This window comes from Aspergillus chevalieri, chromosome 1 (assembly GCF_016861735.1).
Source record: "Aspergillus chevalieri M1 DNA, chromosome 1, nearly complete sequence".
Taxonomy (NCBI): Eukaryota; Fungi; Ascomycota; class Eurotiomycetes; order Eurotiales; family Aspergillaceae; genus Aspergillus; species Aspergillus chevalieri.
In genome coordinates, this window is record NC_057362.1 from 683,377 (window position 1) to 702,342 (window position 18,966).

Here is an 18,966-nt window from a genome sequence, read left to right on the forward strand (position 1 = left end):
GGTAGTGATTGTGGTAGTTGTATACCATCTACCAATGCCAAGCCATGGTATATGGTAGTTGATCACGTGATGCGCCTGTTAACTATCACCTATGATCCCTGTCCTTCCTGCATTATTACCAGAGCTTATAGTCCAATGATTCTGCCTTGACTCCCCGCATAATCACGTGAGATTAGTGCCTTAGGGGTCTGTAACAGAGAGATATTCAAGGGAGATTCAAGAACTCATGTTAAAAGGTATAGAGCAGTATAGCAAGTCTATCACATTCTGTAGTTTATCCGAGTCTATGTACCGAGCCCAAGCCATAGCCCCTGTTTTATGTACATAAGAAACTCCCTGGCCAGTGATTTCACAGATCAGCCTGTTCAGGGACAGGACTCTTTAACTTCCCAGTCTGGAGTGCGTCTCGCACATTCCCAATCGCCCACTCTTCCATAGCAGTTTGGGTCTGAAGTATATTAGCAATGAGTCTATCTCACTAATTTTAGGCAAATAGCGACTCACCTCCACCGTCCAAGTACCCATATGGGGAATAAGCAAGACATTCGGGTTACGGACGAGACCAGGGTGAATCTTTGGCTCCTCCTCAAAGACATCGAGGCCAGCAGAGTATACCTTGCCGTTGTCGAGGGCTTCGACAAGAGCTGCTTCGTCCATGACGGCACCTCTGGCTGTGTTGACGATGACAACGCCATTCTTCATCTTGGCGAATTCGGATTTGCTGATGATGTGGTGGGTGTTTTTCTAAAGAGTTAGACTTCAGTAGTATCGAGTGCAGTGACGAGCGCACTTACATTCAAAGGCAAGTTCAAACTGATCACGTCACTGGTCGACAGTAGTTCGTCAAAGGTCACATATTGTGCTCCTTCTGACAATTCCTCACTCAACTGCCGACGGTTGTGGTAGACAACCTTCATCCCGAACACCTCGGCCTTCCTCTTCAGGTTCCGTCCAATTCCACCCATTCCCAGGATACCAAGGACCTTGCCTTGAGGATCATGGCCAAGGACGGGCTGTCCACGCCATCTGCCCTCGCGCAGTGCGGCCATTCCAGTGTTGAAGTTGCGCAAAGCACCAATTATTAGGAACATGTTCACATCGGCCGTAGCATCATCGACAGCAGTGGGAGTGTTGGAGACCCGAATGGGCGGGTTCCGGGCACTGCAGGCGTGGACGTCGACTTGGTCATATCCTGCACCGCAATGCGCAAGGTACTTGAGAGATCTGGGAAGTGCATTCACGATCTCCTCATCAATCTTGCCTGTAATAGTCACGGAGTCAAACGTGCGATACGCAGCGACCACTCCGTCCAGCTTGCCATCGCGGCATTCTTTGAGGAAGCCCTCACGGTTGGTGGCGGTGGGTGCGACTAATTCTCCAAGCTCGCTTAGGGAATGCCAGGTAGAATGCGCGCTGCCAATGGTCAGTCGGAGCAACTCCGGTGGGCAATGAAGCAATGGATGATAAGCGTACTGGACGATCTTTCCAAGGAGGAGGATCTTGGGTCTGGAGTCGGCCATTGTAGAGTTTGCTTGATATGTATTGTCTATTGGAATGTGAGCAGGAAGGTATAATGAACTTGAAAGGAAAAAAATGTAGGTCTTACTCTGGTCGTTATCTCGGACGATAGATAGAGAATTGTGACCGAGAACGAGTCCCAGCCGGGCGTTGAGGCCACTCAAAACGATGTTAGCAGAATGTCGAGGATAAGTCAATTACAGGCACATCAGTGTGAGTGTCCAGAATAATGTCCAGAATAGAAATATGAGGAAGAGGGAGAATGAAGAAGAAGCGAAAGGCGAAGGAATGACAAGAGATTAGAAAATGAGCCCCACATGGCATTCCCCGCATCGGATGGCATCAGGATTTCCCAAAGCGGCAATTGTTTGCCATATTCAGGGCTACATTTTGTTGTGTACCTGCACCCTGCACCAAATACATAACGTCTACCGGTATTCTATAGTATGACGTGGATATCTCAGCTGAGGTGAGATGCAATTTCAAGGTAAATACATATAGGAAACGAGATGGTCCTCCAATCTCTCAATTTCAATTCCACGAGCATCTTCCGTACAAATCGACAAGGTGCCGTATGTATGTTATTTGGATTCCCTCTATCTACCAGTATTTCTACTCACACATTCTAGAAACTCACCATCCGCTATGCAAATGAAATGTTCTTTTATCATTATCTCGAAGATATCCAACAAATGTAGCCCTTTTTCTGCCACCGTCTGTCGTGCGCCACAGCTAATCAGTAACTAGAGTGTTAGATACATGTGTGGCAATGGGAGTTTCGATAAATCTCCCGTTGAAATTAGATCTGCATGTCCCTTTCGTTCAACATACTATGCAAGTGAGATCCTCCATACGTATCTATATTTGCTAACCAATACCAGCCTTCACGCAGCAAAAGGCAGATTGGGCGATCTAAGGAAGGTAGACCTTGGAGAAGGGGTCTTTACCGATATCCAGAGGATTGATGAGTAAGATATCAAGCCCATGATCAAGGTAATGTACTACGATTGCCTCCTTTATCGACTTCCGTAATATGCACAGGCTAATGATACATTAGAGCGACCGATTATATCCTGTCCAAAGGTTCTTATGAGCATCCCCTCGAGTATCTCACGTATAATGGTAGCTTGACCGATGTTTCAATTAGTAGTCATGTCAGGTGAATAAATTGTGCGCTTAGCATTGAAGGACGGGAATACGGTTAGTAACCGTATACGCAGGCATGAAATCAAATCTCTTGGAATTCTGTTCCTTCGTTATAGTCTTGAAAATTAACGCCATCGACAACCGAGGGCTGGACCAGCCTTATGCATGCCATGTGGCTATCATTGCACCCAATCTCATCAAGGTAAATCTCAAGTTATATAGCAAATATTCCACTGAGTTTAGTTATACAGATTCCAATTTCTGATTCAGTCATCCGTTGCCATGACAGAGCGAGTCCAAGCGCCCAACATAATGCTCAAAAACGAAAGGGCAAATCATAATGAAGAGAAACTAGGGAAAGCCCATGAAACTTGCACACCACGGTTCTCAGAACACTTTTACAGTAACATTCTCAGATCAGGCCCTAACAAAATTATTACAATCATTGCCTAGCCCAAAGAGTATTTTACAAAATTCCCCGATAAGGATCTCGACTGAGCTTGAGGAGGCTGAGGATTGAATTGGTTGCTATTAGTATATAGCTTTAGATGGAATTATATAAATCAGAAGGCGCTTCTTCTCTCATAGCAACATCTGCAGCTGAGAGAAGGCCCACCATAGTTCCACCAGTAAACTTTCCTGCATGCTATGTGGCGTCATTCAGTCTCAGCTGAGGTAAGTAATTAGGAGAGGGAAGTATTAGCCATTGCTCTGTTCAGTAGAGTTTGATATGTCTAGCTTGGAAGGAATTAAACATTAACACCATGAATATATCGAGCACTGAGATAGAAAGATAGTCCTGAGTGTACAATAGGCTATTGATGGAGCATTGACCCTCCAGACCATGTCTCGTTGGAGGATCTGGGGAAATGCAGAGGTGGCAGATAGTACATCGACTGAGATCAAGGTATTAGAAGAGAATTTGGTAGGAGTCATTTTTGGTTCGGAAAGGAGGCTGTTCTGCCTGGATTAACCACATAATAATTTCAATCAGCGATATATCCAACAGAAAGAAGATGCTATATTATCCCTCAACCAATACCCGAGTCCAATCAAACTTCCTCCATCGTCGTCGGAACGGCTCTACTCGTCTATCACCGCCCCGCTGCCATCGTCCCTGTCGCTTGATAATTTCTGGCCCTATATCCAACATCCCTCCAATAATCTCTCGGGCGAACAGATCGCCCTTGGGCCACTTGTGTTCATCCTCGACGACGTGGCCCAGCCCACCATCTAACTCAAACCAGACATGGAAGTAGGGCATCTCCTTCACGAGGGAACGACGGAAGGCTGACCGTCCCAAGCCCTGTCTTGACTTGGCGAGAGTATCAATAAGTTTCCGATGTTGGGACCATTCCGAGTCGGCCGATAGGATTGCTTCTTTGAAGAAGGCTGGGGAGGTCTCTCCCAGACTGTATGGGAGTGGCACCGCTTCCATCGCTGCATGTCTCCTGCGTTGAGGCTGGGCGGCATTTTCGTAGAAGATCACGTCGCGGCCTTGTTCGTGGTACATGCGGGTCAAGCTCTTCATGAAGTTCCGGATCTCTTCCCATTCATCATCATCGCATTCCATGAGGTTGGTTCGATGCTGGATAGGGACGATGGTGGCGCATCCTTCGTTCAGTTCGGGTTCTGTTGGGAGTGTCAAAAATACCCGTGTGGCCAGCGATACCACAGGTGCAATTGGAGGTGTATTTGTATCCTCATGATGACAGAGGGGACAGTTATCCAAGATCCGGTTCATCTTTTGGAAGTCGTTGATGGCGGTATTTTTGATGTCGATTTCAGATCGATGTACGCGCCGAGCCAGCTTGGAGGCATTGTCGTCCATGTACTCTAGGTCATTCTGGACGCTTGTTAGTGATCATGCATGTCTGGCAGGAAGCAGGTAGACTCACCTCGAATTTAGAATCCTTGGCGATTCTGTCCGCCAACCGGCGTCCATCACCTCCAAATTGACCCCGGCTTCGCCGTTCCTCCTGAACCATATCTTCAATGCTCATGTCCTCATTCTCCTCCACATGGCCTCGCTCCCGGCCTCTTCTGGTTTCAACCTGCTTGACCTCGTTCCTCTTTCCGGCCAACATCCTATTCTCCATGACACCAAGCACCACCACATCGGATTCCTTGCGGTTAGCCATCGAGGCTGCAGCTGTATTGTAGCGTTCTTCGAGCTCAGTCGCATCGGGAGCACCCTTCAGTTTTGCTTTCATCATTTGTGCCTTGAGTCGGTTGAGGGCAGTTAGATCAAGGTGCTGTGTAGTATTTGCAGGCGGTTCGGTCTCCATCGGCTTGCCCTGACCTTGGGCTTGGTGTTCTCGCCCTGGTGACCGGACATGTTCGTGGGAGTCTCTCCGAACATTATTATCGAGCTTCCGCTCCTGGAAAAGTTCCCCGGATGGCTTTACTTTACCAACGTAGCCTTCACCATAGGTCTCGCGGCGATCCAATTCTGCTTCTTCTTCCCGAGCGTCATCGAATGAGCGTAGATCTCCAAAACGGTTGAAGGCAATCTCTTCCACCGACTTCCCACTTTCCTCCGCCTCTCGATAGACCGCTTTAAGCCTCGTCATTCTCCATTGAGAGCCAGCATCGCCAAACTCGTAGTCCACTTCATGTTGCGCCGGTTCCTCCTCGACCTCTTCAAGAGCTTTCCCATCCTTCAAATCGTGCAGATGGTTGTTAATCTCCCGGTTGTGAATCTTCAAGTCGAAATCCGCCTGGAGCATCTTCGGCTGCGGCTCCTGTAGGCGCGTCGAGTCGCGCCGGTTAACGTAGTCCACACTGAGGGCAGACGGAGCCTCCATCCAAGCATCTCGCTTTGGACGACTTGGTTCCTCCTGCACCACCTCTTTTACTGACTCCCGCGTCCCCGCTGATCCATCGTCTCTGCTTTCGTGTCGGTGTCGGCGTTTATGGGAGCGGTCTCGGTCGTCGCCGTGATCCGTGGAATGGCGCGAACGCTTATGTCGATGGCCGTTTTCATCGCTGTGTCGGGACTCGCGGTCTCGTCTTCCTAATCCTCGTTCTCCGGATCGTGACGAATGGCGATGGTGACGGTGTCGATGGTGTCTGGAGCTGCGGTCTCTGCTGCGGTCGCGATCGCGATCGCGGTGACGTTTCTCTCTGTCGCCCTTTTCTTGTCTCTCGCGACCTTCTTCGGCCAGAGCTTTTTCGAAATCCTCCAATGTCATTTTCTGCTTGTAAATCGCGAAAGGTTTGACAGAAAGGATAGAAAGAGCGAAAAATACAGGCGGCGGAGTGGAATGACGTCTGGCCGGCCCAGAACTCCACCGCGATCCCCGCGACAAAAGAATTTCATTCTGGAAAAATCTCCATACAGCTTCACGAAAACGAGTGATCTTGCTCAACTCGCCTGGCATTTGTTATTCCAGCTGCACAGAGCTTCAAAAGTGATACTAATTAATTCTTCATCATGGCGACGACCCCTGTGTCTGTCGTCTGCGTCGGCATGGCAGGTAAGTCATAGCATCTCTCGAATCGGTCTCTAAGCTGGTACTGATAGATGATTCTCTAATATAGGCTCGGGGAAGACGACTTTCATGCAGCGGATAAACTCTTACCTCCATTCTCAGAAAAACGTCCCCTACGTGCTGAACCTAGACCCCGCCGTGTACTCCGTCCCATTCGAGAGCAACATCGACATTCGCGACTCGATCAACTACAAAGAAGTCATGAAGCAATATAATCTCGGCCCTAACGGTGGTATTCTGACATCCCTGAACCTCTTCGCAACAAAGGTCGACCAAATCATAGCCCTTCTGGAGAAACGCGCCGCTCCGAACCCAAGCACACCTTCCGCAAAACCCATCGAGCACATTCTTGTTGATACACCGGGACAGATTGAGGTGTTTGTGTGGAGTGCATCTGGTACAATTTTTCTTGAAACCATGGCATCGTCGTTCCCGACTGTTATCGCTTATATCATTGATACCCCCCGGACCAGCTCGACGAGTACCTTTATGAGTAACATGCTCTACGCCTGCAGTATCCTGTACAAGACCAAGTTGCCGATGATCCTCGTGTTCAATAAGACAGATGTGCAAGATGCGGAATTTGCAAAGGAGTGGATGACCGACTTTGACGCCTTCCAGCAGGCTCTACGAGAGGAAGAGGAGACTGGCGCGTTCGGAACGGAAGGCGGTGCTGGAGGATTTGGTGCTGGGAGTGGATACATGGGGTCACTGCTTAATAGCATGAGTCTGATGCTGGAGGAGTTCTATCGCCATTTGAGTGTTGTTGGTGTGAGCTCCATGACAGGCGATGGTGTTGAGGATTTCTTTAAGGCCGTGGAAGAGAAGCGCCAGGAGTTCGAGCGCGATTACAAGCCAGAACTAGAACGCAAGAAGAAAGAGCGTGAGGAAGCGCAAGCAAACCGGCGAGAGGAGGAATTGGGCAAGTTGATGAAGGATATGAATATGTCTGGGCCGAGCGGGCAACGGCGGTTTCAGGACACTGAGCCGGAGACTGTTAGCGAGGCTGAGGAGGAGGAGGAGGAGGATGCAAAGGCTGAAGTGGAGGATGATGACGATACGGATGATGAAAGTGCGGGTGCTCCTCGCGCTGGAGACGATGATGGGATCTCGCAGCGGTACAGGAGCGCACTTTCAGACTCGCAGAAAGGCCCTGACCATGAAGATTACAGCTTTACCAGATACCTGCGTGCTAATAACATCAATGGGTGATGGTGATAGTTGGACTCGGAGTTTCGAATTAAATGATGTTACGGTTTATCGATCGATATCTTTCTTGCATTCAATCCAGACACTATTACTTTGCTCTCTGAATAGTTCAACACACATTTGTCTATAAAATACAGCAATAGCATTAATTAGTTATTATGGTCATCTTAGAAAAAATTGTGCAAACAAAGCAAACATTCATGATGTCATCGAGAATGCCCGGCGATGTTATCATATCAACGTCTCCAGAGCTGACACTGATCCATCTTGTTGGATTTCGCTATATTAAACGGACTGTGTCCCCCGAGGAACCATTTGAAAATATCTGCAACCATTCAATTGTCTACTTGTGACAATATACAATCACAACATTATGGATGTATGTCTTGTCTTCCTATCTGACCCTCACAATCGAGACGCAAAAGCTGATGACCACAGGTCTTCTACACCTACACCTACACAACAGCAGGATGGCTCTCCATACAGAGCGCAGCTCTAACACTAGCACCGCAAATAATCATTACCTCACTGCTGGATGAAACCCGCCCCCCAACTCGTGAGTCGAACCGAATCCCAAGATCTGCCAGGCTAGCTATCTGACACCCCACAGCACTAGAGATCTACTTCGCCCGCACCCTCGGCTTCTCCCTCCTCACTCTCGCCGTCCTAGTCGTCATGTTAACCGGCTCTGTCCCCCTATCCACCACAGTCACCGAAGCTGTGACAACCGACGAATCAGACCCCAAAGCACCCTACGCCGTCCCCACGCTCATGGTGTCCACGGTGTTCCAAGGAGTCTGCGCATTCTATGCATACACCTGGTATACTTTTAACGGACAGGCTGCGTTTGCGATTGGGGTGCTGGGGTATGCGCTTGTGGCGAGTATTGGGCTTTGGTGTCTTCTTTTTGCGAGCAGTCATGGGAAGATCAGTCGGAAGACGGGGGCTGATAAGAGGACGACAGGGTTTCCGTTTTCGAATCGCGAGGCAGAGAGGAAGCATACTGGTAAGAGCTCCTGATTGAGCTTGGATTGGATGTGGTGGGATGGCCATGTATCCTAGATGAGGTCGGATTAGTCCGGTCATTGCGAAGTGAACTGTGACATAGCATGTATAATAACGACTTGATGTTTCTAAAAAGAATATGACTGGATGCAAAGCTGAATCCAGTCATTAATCTAAATCCTAACATCTCCCTCGTATTCATGCCGTGCATTGCATACTCGACCGTCTCGTGATATCACGTGCCTCGGTGCAACTTCAACCTCCCTCCCCAGATTGTCAGCATCTCGACAGTGACTCAGGTATACCCACAGAGTGCCCCAATGCAAGGCTGACCAGCTTCGAGCTACTTGCCCAGGATGCAACATTTCGCGCTTCCCTGTCATTACTGCATCTGCTGATTCGCCCATCATCCTTCCTGCTGAGAGTTTGCCCTGCCAAATCAGTACTTTCAGCTACATAGCAAACATGTCACGATGTACCTGAGGTCGTTCTCGAATCGAGTTCGACTTCTACTGTCGCTTATTTGACGCCTGATACCCTGGCATAGACCCTGACGCCAAGGCCAAGAGGCTGCTGGTAATGACAAATGCTGGATATTTCATATTCAAGAAGGTATTTGCTGCTAGCCAGTTGATTCATAGCCTGGTGCGATTGAAAATCCTTTCTTTGCTATGCACGACATCGTCACCGCCATATTCTTAGTCGGAGTCGCCGCTCATTTTTCCCTTGCCTGTTCGATCTATACTGGGAATAAAGAGGACATTAGGAATGGCTTTCACATGCTGATTAGTATATGGTATTCGCAATATTGCGGGGATTTACAAGGTGCAACCACCTTATCACAAGCTTCAAAGACCCATGGAATTAATCTTCCGGATGTCTTAGCTCGTCAACGTTCCAGATAAGAGGTGCGCCGTTGGCAGCCGCTATAGCATTGGCGATGCTGTCATCGAAAAATCCGAGTAGGATGTTACAGCAGAGCCAGATAGTTCGGGTCTGTAAGCCTCCTGCGGGTTTAGTCGGTCTTAGAAATCATTTGCACGACATTGACAGCCAACAGATGTAGAAATCGGCACGAGCTTGCGTGTTGGCTACCACGAGGTATCTCCAGGATTCGGATACTTCTAAAACCGAGATAGCAATCTTCGAATGCAGGGACTCTCCAAGCCCTCGCGGCAAGATATGAGCACATGTGTATAATTCCCGATTGCGGGGATGGTGCTGAGGGTGTAGTCAGCTTCCAATCCATTATATGCATAGATAACCTTATAGGCGGGGCACGGAGGACAGCCCTGGAGCTGCAGTGTCACCTTCTTGGTTGCGATGGTGCACGAAGGTGCACCAAAGCATTTGCTGATCAAGTGAGATTGACATGTCAGAGGCTCAAGAACGAGCGAGAATTTCAAAACTTATAAATATGCTGATGATCAAGGCAATTGGCGGATCTTCTTTTGTTTTACCTACGGTTGTAGCATTCAACTTTGCCCTAAACCAGTTATACCATGCAGTTCTTCAAACGCGCCCTCTTGCTCTTCGGAGCATTGCTCCCAGCTGCCCTCGGACATCCCATGGTGCAAGGGAGACACCGGTCTCCAGAGATGATCCCTGGAAGATACATCGTTACCTTCAAACACGGCTTAGATACGGCAAAGGTAGATGCGCACACTGCGTGGGCAACAGACCTGCACAAACGCCATCTCGAGCAACGTGATCAAACAAACGACGCCTCGATGCCTATTGGCATTCAGAAGAGTTACAGGTTCACCAGCTTTTCTGCGTATTATGGATCTTTCGATGATGCTACCATCGAGGAGATCCGGAAACATGAAGATGTCTGTCTAACACCAGTGCAAGCAGAGATACTACTGCTAATAATAAGCAGGTAGAGTATGTCGAACAAGACCAAATCTGGTACCTCGACGCCACCATCTCCCAGAACAACGCTCCCTGGGGCCTAGGCAGTATTTCTCATCGCGGCCAACCAAGCACAACCTACGTCTACGACGATAGCGCCGGCGAAGGCACCTTCGGCTATGTCGTGGACACAGGCATTAATGTTGACCACCGTGAATTCGGCGGCCGCGCCAGTCTTGCCTATAATGCTGTTGACAATTCTGACCATGTCGATACTGTTGGTCACGGAACGCATGTTGCGGGGACTATCGGTGGTGCTACCTTTGGGGTTGCTAAGAAGGCCAATCTTTTGTCTGTTAAGGTGTTTGCGGGAGAGTCTGGACGGACGTCAGATATCCTGGATGGTTTCAATTGGGCTGCTAATGATATCGCTACGAAGAGGCGGACTGGCAAGGCAGCTATCAATATGAGCTTAGGTGAGTTCTCATCTACCATTCAGGATGAAGGGAAATAGGCTAAATACACAGGCGGCGGATTCTCATTTGCCTTCAACCGCGCCGTCGAAAATGCATATGACTCCGGCGTTCTTTCCATCGTAGCCGCCGGTAACGAAAATGTACGATCCCCTTCCCCATTCATACAACTGCGTATGCTGACCGCACAGATGGACGCCCGCTTCACCAGCCCCGCCTCCGCCGAAAACGCTTTCACAGTAGCTGCCATCGACCGCAACAACTCCCGCGCGTCCTTCTCAAACTACGGCTCCGTAGTGGACATCTTCGCTCCGGGTGTCAACATTCTCTCCTCCTGGATCGGGAACGACACCGCCACCAATACGATCTCCGGAACATCAATGGCGACGCCGCATGTTGTCGGGCTGGCGATTTATGTAATGGGACTTGAGAATCTGGCTGATGCAAATGCGGTAAGTAAGCGGCTGAAGGAGCTGGGGACGAGGGATGTTGTGACGAGGACATCAGGGAGTCCGAATTTGTTGGCGTTCAATGGGGCTCAGGGGGGTGCGGGGACTGGGTCTGGGGATGGACATGGGCGTGTTGATGAGGATGATGAGGATGAGGATGAGAACTGGGATTGGCCGTTTGAGATGAAGAGGGCTGTGAGGAGGTGGTGAGTGTATTTGGATTTTGGGTAGTTTTCTTGGTGTGCTTGGTGTTTTACATTTGTGGTTTTAGTTGTTGTTCAATGCAATCATAATGATGTTCTTCCATAATAACTAGCTTTTGAGGATTTAAAGATAACAAGTTAATGATGATGATGAGCTTAGCAATACTTTACAAGGATATAAGACCTAGGGGGGATGACTTTCAGAATTCAGGGACTGAGAACTTCATACCAAGCAATTAACAACTACCGGTCATTGTCGGCCCATGCCATTGTGAGGCAGAAGTCTGCATTTCTCACGTTACGAGTCTCTGACGAGAAGATGCATTGGCTATGCTGTGATATTGCTAGGTTGAATCCATTGCAGATCCCCGAATAGAGTGATTGTTGAAGCAATACATACAAATTATTCGAGATAAAACAGAACAGAAAGGTAACAATAAAAATAAAAACCCATTACACGAACCACTACTAATTAATTAACATTCCTATAAGGTCGTTGAAGATGACTTATGAGTGATTTCTTGTTTTCTTTTCTTCTCTTGCGTGCATAGCATAGTTTGGCTTCTAGTGGCGTTCAATGGTCTATTTAGCATGTGTCCAATTGTTTATGGAGTTACAAGTCAACGCATAATCATCAAATCCTGGGTTATCCCTATCCACCCTAGTCATTTCGTATGAGAGCTTCTGCACTACTCAGGATCCTACTTCCGGCCTACTAGTCACACACGGAACGTCTCAAGCAACCACGCGATACAAAAGAAGTAATCACAAGTAACCCATCCGCATGGCCGCCCCCAACGTAACCCCAGTGGTAGTCTCCAGCTTAGCCCCCGTCGAATACAAGACCTCCGCTATACAAATAGTCCCGAAATTCTCAGTCGCGTCCTGATAAATCAAATCCAAACCCTTTCCAAGCCATCGCTCAGTCGAAAGCCGTTCTTGATGTGCCGAGAAGCGTCGTACTTCAAAGTACCATTACGCAGAGCCGCCATTCCTGGCACATCATTCTCGAATAGCGTTTTACCATGGTTCTTCAGGTCAGACTTCGTCTCCGCACACCAGGATGGGGCTTTGGAGTGGAGATTGAAGGCTTCAAGGGAGGTCGAGTCGTTCTCGTTGCTAGTGTCGTTTCTAGGAATGTCGTCGGCACAGAACATTTTGTTGGACTTAATAGTGGAGTTAAAGAGATCGACGCGCTTGCTAAAGTTTTTCTCTTAGGTTGAGGACTGGCTCCTCGAGGAGGACTGAAGCTAGAGAAGGCGAGGGAAGCGAAGTCCATGAAAGCTTTGAAGAACATCTTGAAGACTGCTGTAGAGTATTTGGTTTAGCTTTTTAGTTGGAGAATCAAGATAAAGATTTTGTTGTTCGGTTCAATCAGACGGGGGGAGATCGCCTTTATAGCCAGTTCCATCGCAACGCCAAACTGTGTTAGTCTACGTGTTTGCCTGACCTTACCACACTACCCTTTCTTGCACCTCCTAACGTTTGCATGCTGCTATCTGCTTATCCCAGCCATACATCAGCGGTTACTGGAACGGCTATGGTGGTACCCAGCCGTTCGGGCGTTGGCGCTTAAGGCTTAGGAAACTATATCCTTTTTCGCGCCTGTATGGGATACCTCGTTTCTACCTTATGTCAACTGACTTTTGCTCGTTTGATTAGCTGTGCTCAAAATCCTGTACTCAGGGTAGCCTAATCGAAAGAGCAAACAGAGCGAAGAAGGCGGCTAGAAAAGCACATACAAGATATCCCGGGTTCACAGGCAAAGGAGCTGAAACGAAATCAATCCAGTATTGCAAATAACACATTACAGTAGTACCTTTAGGAAAATTGAAGCATAATAATGCCAAAGAGAAGAAGGCCCAGTCCCTTGAGCCCTAAGCGCCAACACCCGATGTGCTAGTACCACCACAAACCGTTTCAATAGCCACAAAAAAAACTCATATTATGCCTTACAATAGGCGAACACAACAATAAACACAGCATTGTGTTAAATCAGCTATAAAGGCAACGTCTGTATCAATTGAGTCAACAACGATTCATTCAGTCCTCATTCTCCAACCACACGAAACCAAACCAACCTCTACAACAACCTTGTTTAGAAGCAGTCTCTGCCACTCGCAAAAACGATTGTTAAAGCCTCCATGTTCCTGCTTGCGACCTTCTCTCTTGCCCCGGCTCTAGCCGCACCATCGGTCGAATCAGTATCGGCAATCAAACGAGCTTGACAACAACTTCTTCATCTCCTAAAGTATATCCAGAATGCCAAGACCAGCTCCACACCGACCCTAATACTATGTTCGAAGCAGACCCATTCCGAAAAGAAGTTCCCGAGTGGTTCACGAAAATGAAAGAGGGCCTCAGGAAAGGGGGAATGGGACGGCAGATGCGTATGGCGAACGTCAGACATTGGTGGAGAGAACATCAGGCACAATATCGAAAAGAAATTCGATATTTATATGAATATCATATATGGGAGGAAATATGGGGGAGGAGGATGAAGCGGTGCGTGGGTTTTGTGTGCGTACACTTCAGAATTACGGGTCGAAGGGGTTGGAGTGTACCAAGGACGTGAAAGGGACTACTGTGATTCAGAGTGGAGTTGCTTCGTTGAAGTATGATAATATGGCGGTCTGATCTCTTGAGCTGGTTTATTGTTGATTGCTTTTCCATGTCAGAAGTCCAGAGCGGATGCTTTTGCTTGCCATCTGTCTCATATCATGGTACTGTTTACGAATTCTTGAATGCAATGGAATACATCGAATCTACTGAATGTGATTAAGGAGTGCAAAGTTCTCATTTTAATTACTTCATTACAAATCCTGAACCTCCTGTCCCAGGAAAGTCAAAATCAAGATAAACGAGCGAAGAAGAAAGGTATCCAACTAAAAAAAGGTAACCGAGATACATAAATGTGCCAGCACTTCCAAAGCGTATCACCTCATCCAGAAAGGCTGTCATCAAAAGAACGGAACGAAGAAACGGAAGAAAAAAGAGAACGCCGGTACAATCATTGAGTAACGCTCCTAGCAGAGAAGAAGTGCGAGTAGAACCGCGGTGTCCCCGGCACGGTGGGGGATTCTGGTGTCCGTGTCCCGTCGCTCAGGTTGTGCTTAGAGGAGCTGGCGGATGAGGCGTTCTTAATGGGCCATGGTGACAGGCAGGCACGAGGCGCGAGTCCTTCTTGGCCGCCATCTGCCGGAGTACAGAGAACCTGCAAGTTCTGTCAGCTAATGTAGATCGGTCAAAAGCGGAAGGGACTTACCCATCCGTCGTCAAAGGATTGGCGGATGATAATATGTTGACCTTCGCGGAGGTCCAGCTGTCCGACCTTCTTAGGTTGGAACGCAATCTCAACCCGATACACGCTGGTCGACGACGGCACCATGCTGGTGATTGCCAACAAATTTTGGCCATTACCATTGCGCGGGGGTGGACCATTTTCCTGTGCCCCATGATCCGGTGCCGGATTGTCCGGGGCCGGAGGGGAAGGGCTAGGGCTTTGCTCGGGAGCTTTGTCATTGTGCTCCGGCTCACTCTCCTGCATATTGTGGGATAGTCCAGATTTCGGTTCAACAGACTCGGAGCTTTCCATCTGGGGCCGACCAGAGACCACTCGCCGGACGGTTGGGGTTTGGTCTCGTGCTATGCTTTCGCTTGGCGAAACGACCAGTGTCGGGGTCGATTCATTAATGTCCGCTTTCTCCGCCGCAATCGAGTCATTCCGGTCTGAGTCGTGGCCGGAGCTGTAATCTAGATCGTGGCCACGAACGTGGATACCGTCATTGCAGGGGTGATTGACATGTCCCTCCTGCGGCATGGGTGCCTTCTCCGGCTGCTCGTGAGAGCGGCGGTTGAACTTGGCCATCGCGAGGGAGCGGCGAACCGCGCCCAGCGCGCTTGCACCAGTCCCGACAGCAGTACCAAGGAAGTTGGTGTAAAACTGCGAAGTACGCTGCTTCGTATTGGCCAAAGACTGGCGGAAAGCGTCTCGAACCATTTTGGATCGGTTGGCTTCACTCTTTTGCTGGCGCTTTCTCTTGGCGAGCCAGAAGACCACGAAGCCTGCGACGAGTGCGACACCAAGGAGACCGGCAAGCGCCCCGGTGGCCTTGTGATATGATCCGTCGTCAGAGTCTTTCGTTGCCTCCGGTGTCGGAGAGGAAGTGGCCGACGATGTGGACGAGGTGGTAGGCGAAGTGGTATGGGTGCTGTCCGTCGTGGCCACCGAGGTTGTGAGGCTCGATGTTGGGTCCAAGGTCCCGGTGGTCAGCGTGGGAAGAGTATGTGTGGGTTGTTGGGCAGTCTGCATGGTTGCAACGGGCGCAACGTGGTTATTGACCAGGTTATGCCGTTCGCCTTCTTCTGCCGTGTCCGCATGGTGCTCCCCAGAGGCATGAGCGTCCGACAAAGTCGCATCCTTGTTGTCCTGCTCATGGCTTGGTTCAGTGGCATGGTGGTCGTTGTCCTTGTAGGACGACTGTTCATTGTCGGCGTCTGACGGGGTTTCCTGGATTTGCTGACTCGATTGCTTTGGCTTGGAGTGCACTTCCTGTGCATTCTGCTGGGACGAGGAGCTTTGCTGTTGAGCATTTGTGTTGGCAGCGTCAGAATTCGCTTGCTGCTGCCCCGCAACGCCCTGTCCATGCAAGTAGCCACTGTTCGGCGTCCCTTGTTGGCTGTGTTGCTGGCCGGTATCCTGTGTGTTTGAACTCTGTTGGTAGGCACCGCTGCTGTAGGAGCCACTCGGGGATCCGCTGGGAAATCCCCTGTGGGACCCGCTTTGGGAACCCGCGTTATACGAGCCGGTGTTTTGCGTGTTGGTGTTCTGGGATCCGGCATACTGGGAGCCGCTGTACTGCGAGCCAGCCTTCTGAGACCCGTTCCCCAGCGAGCTGTCGTACTCGGAACCACTGTACTGTGAGCCACTTTGAGAGCCACTCTCATATCCCTGATACTGCTGCCTTCCCCGGGAAGCCTGGTCAGCAGTAGCTAGAGACGAGTCTTGCCGTGTGGTGCTGTCCTTCTTCTTGGAAGGGTAGGAGCCATCTTCTGCCGCCATCTGGCCTTTCTCTCCAGTATGGTAGCTAGATGGGTGATAGTAACCATCGTCGTAGGAGCTGCTGCCGTGGCCCTGCACTGCGCTGTCGGAATCTCTTGCTGTCAATGCAAGCCCGTCTCCAGCTGGACCTCGGGTCGGTCGGTTTTCCTGTCCATATCTAGTCGGTGCCATGATGTCGATGGGCTTGGTCAGGTCGTTTAAATCGAGATAAGAAAAGAAAAAAAGGAATGAATGACTGGTCGACAATATTAAGGAACGAATGAACGACAGAGGTAAGAAAGACGAAAAGAAAGAACGAAAGAAGGGGCAAAAGACCTGCCAGGTGCCGACTACCTACCAATTACCTTCACACGACAAGGAAAGAGAAAGTAAATCCAAGCCGGAGACGAAAGAGGTTCCCTGGGGAATAAATGATATGGCAACCGGATACCAGGGAGGTGGAAGCGTTCATTCTCCAGCACAATTGTGTACCGCTCGTAACTGTGCGGCATTCAAAACATTGCCCAAAAAAGTATAGATGTGAAATACCACTCGATCCCGACTGACATTTGGCGATGCATCTTTGCGACGTGGAATGGAGCCAGGAATGGAGCATTGTTATGCGGGCCGGTAAACAGTACTCGGTGCCAGCATTCTACTCTCTATAAACAAAGGCCTCGAGTAATTCTGCAGTGGTTTCATGCCCCATTCATGTCTGTTAGTTTCAATTTGCCGTACGAGCAGTCAATCCGTCAAGTGACCGTAAACGTACTATTCTATCCCGAACGTCCTGCGCTGTAACTGTACCCTACATAGTACATCTAGGCAGGACACTTGCATCCTGCATGTGTGCTCATCCAGCTCTATCCAAAGCATTCTCCACGGTCAGAGGTCTGCTCGTTGAACCTCTAGATCTTGCGCCACCGTGAGCTGAGATCCGGGCTGTGAAGGAAAGGTGAGATTGGAATGCTCGATGCTTGTCTCGCGTCGGCAGTTATGGTGTCTTTGTCAGATCTGAGTCAGCAGCTTCGAGCATAGACGTACAATATTTGTACTTCTACCTACAGCTCAGAATTAAGTCGAAGTATTAGGAATTAATCAAATGTTGTGCTACACTCTGCTCTCTTTCTTCTCCCCTTTTCCTTCCCCATAAAGTTGTGCTGAAGGCCTGTGGTGCCGGTCACATGGCATCATACCACAGCCTTACCTTTTCGGGATCACCACAACAACCTACCTTGCCGCAACATACCACAGACAAACTGCTTACCAAGCTCTGTGTATATGCTGCTAACTATACACAGTAAGTTGCTCATATAAGCCATGCCATCCCCTTTCCCCGAGGTGAATTCCCGAGCCAGTGATTTCTACGCCTCTACGCACCCCCCTGCTCTATGTCCGGGTAGCCCTACCGTGTGTATGTAACGGTGAATGTAAATAGTAGGACTAGTGAGCTGCATACCTATCAGATCTTCGTTATTAGGTTCTCGTACTTCTGGTCCCATCCAGGCTCCTGGTGTTGGGTCGGTGTTGTGCGAACTACGAAGGATCGATTGAGCCTTGCAGGAGTTCGTTCCGCTCTCTCGGTAGATGTCAATAGGCAGCAAGTAGATTTTATGTCTGTTTTAGTATCATGTGATAGCCGTAGAAGAGTGATATATTTGCTTCCCATGCGCATTAGAATGGGTTTGTCCCGCTTGAATCTAATATCTTGTATAAAGACGGCATATTATTATTATTATTATTATTATTCATACACGCATCTGTCAGCCCTATAGGCCGAGTGGCGGCAGGTCCTGCAGGGCAGCCGGGTAAGCCGCCGTAATGGTAGTCGCTATGTACATCGTCGTCTTTATACACATGTCCTGATATCTCATTCCGCATGTTGTATATCCCGTGCTACTGTTTTTGTACTGCTGTTCCCATGGCCACGAAGGTCCATGGGCCTGTTGGATACTATCTCGTTTCCTTCCCTACTTCTGCAAGCACTTAACCTCAGCTGCACTATGCTGCCAGTTGCTTCGTGTCCGTTGTTGTGACTCGGTATGTGGTTGGTTGGTAGAGTCTGAAACTGGCTTAGGAGGCCTGTGTCAAGCATAAAGCGCACTGCCTTCGGTACCAGGTCTGGCCGTGTTAGGTAGGCCCGGTAATCCAACTCCCGCCTTGATCCCTGTGTAAGATGGCGCATCCGGGGGCCTGCCTGGTTCGTACAGTGGAGGAGAACATAAAGACGGCATATGTTTCGCGTCTGCATAGACTAGGAGAGATACGGAGATCCGTAGTATCAACAATGATATATAAAATGGTTTATTTAAAATGGTTTATTTGGTTGTTTAGACTTGAAGTCCTGAGTAGAAAGGGTAGTGTCAGATATATATATGTCGTGGCATACATCCCCAGGTCAAACATATATCTTACCGTCCTTTACTTCACTACACCATGAAACATCACTCAATTAGTGCGTAGGAACTTCATTGATATACATTGCATGATATTTCTTTTATCTTATTTTCTTGTCTTCATTCTCTATGATCCTTTCACAGAACTGGTGGGAAGGACGAACATCGTACTCTAGTG

At 49.0% G+C, this 18,966-nt stretch overlaps 7 protein-coding genes across 7 annotated transcripts; 3 read left to right on the forward strand and 4 right to left on the reverse strand.

Annotated features, from left to right (window-relative positions):
- Nucleotides 1–349: 349 nt before the first annotated feature.
- ACHE_10229A (D-mandelate dehydrogenase-like dehydrogenase) lies at nt 350–1,520 on the reverse strand (the record flags this gene model as incomplete). The annotated part of the gene is made up of 4 exons (XM_043276953.1): nt 350–448; nt 505–744; nt 795–1,413; nt 1,474–1,520. The coding sequence occupies 4 exons, from the start codon at nt 1,518–1,520 to the stop codon at nt 350–352; spliced, it is 1,005 nt and encodes a 334-aa protein (XP_043131349.1).
- A 2,168-nt stretch (nt 1,521–3,688) lies between these two features.
- ACHE_10230A (putative cell cycle control protein (Cwf19)) lies at nt 3,689–5,858 on the reverse strand (the record flags this gene model as incomplete). Its single annotated transcript, XM_043276965.1, has 2 exons — nt 3,689–4,510; nt 4,563–5,858. 2 exons carry the CDS (start codon nt 5,856–5,858, stop codon nt 3,689–3,691), a joined length of 2,118 nt encoding a protein of 705 aa, XP_043131350.1.
- Nucleotides 5,859–6,100: 242 nt separating this feature from the next.
- ACHE_10231S (putative ATP binding protein) lies at nt 6,101–7,370 on the forward strand (the record flags this gene model as incomplete). The annotated part of the gene is made up of 2 exons (XM_043276976.1): nt 6,101–6,143; nt 6,208–7,370. 2 exons carry the CDS (start codon nt 6,101–6,103, stop codon nt 7,368–7,370), a joined length of 1,206 nt encoding a protein of 401 aa, XP_043131351.1.
- A 370-nt stretch (nt 7,371–7,740) lies between these two features.
- ACHE_10232S (uncharacterized protein) lies at nt 7,741–8,387 on the forward strand (the record flags this gene model as incomplete). The annotated part of the gene is made up of 3 exons (XM_043276987.1): nt 7,741–7,746; nt 7,806–7,923; nt 7,978–8,387. The coding sequence occupies 3 exons, from the start codon at nt 7,741–7,743 to the stop codon at nt 8,385–8,387; spliced, it is 534 nt and encodes a 177-aa protein (XP_043131352.1).
- A 1,487-nt stretch (nt 8,388–9,874) lies between these two features.
- On the forward strand, nt 9,875–11,358 carry ALP1 (S8 family peptidase; the record flags this gene model as incomplete). The annotated part of the gene is made up of 4 exons (XM_043276998.1): nt 9,875–10,204; nt 10,255–10,702; nt 10,754–10,842; nt 10,891–11,358. 4 exons carry the CDS (start codon nt 9,875–9,877, stop codon nt 11,356–11,358), a joined length of 1,335 nt encoding a protein of 444 aa, XP_043131353.1.
- An 886-nt stretch (nt 11,359–12,244) lies between these two features.
- On the reverse strand, nt 12,245–12,508 carry ACHE_10234A (uncharacterized protein; the record flags this gene model as incomplete). The annotated part of the gene is made up of 1 exon (XM_043277009.1): nt 12,245–12,508. The coding sequence occupies one exon, from the start codon at nt 12,506–12,508 to the stop codon at nt 12,245–12,247; it is 264 nt and encodes an 87-aa protein (XP_043131354.1).
- Nucleotides 12,509–14,361: 1,853 nt separating this feature from the next.
- On the reverse strand, nt 14,362–16,584 carry ACHE_10235A (uncharacterized protein; the record flags this gene model as incomplete). The annotated part of the gene is made up of 2 exons (XM_043277020.1): nt 14,362–14,565; nt 14,617–16,584. The coding sequence occupies 2 exons, from the start codon at nt 16,582–16,584 to the stop codon at nt 14,362–14,364; spliced, it is 2,172 nt and encodes a 723-aa protein (XP_043131355.1).
- Nucleotides 16,585–18,966: the final 2,382 nt, after the last annotated feature.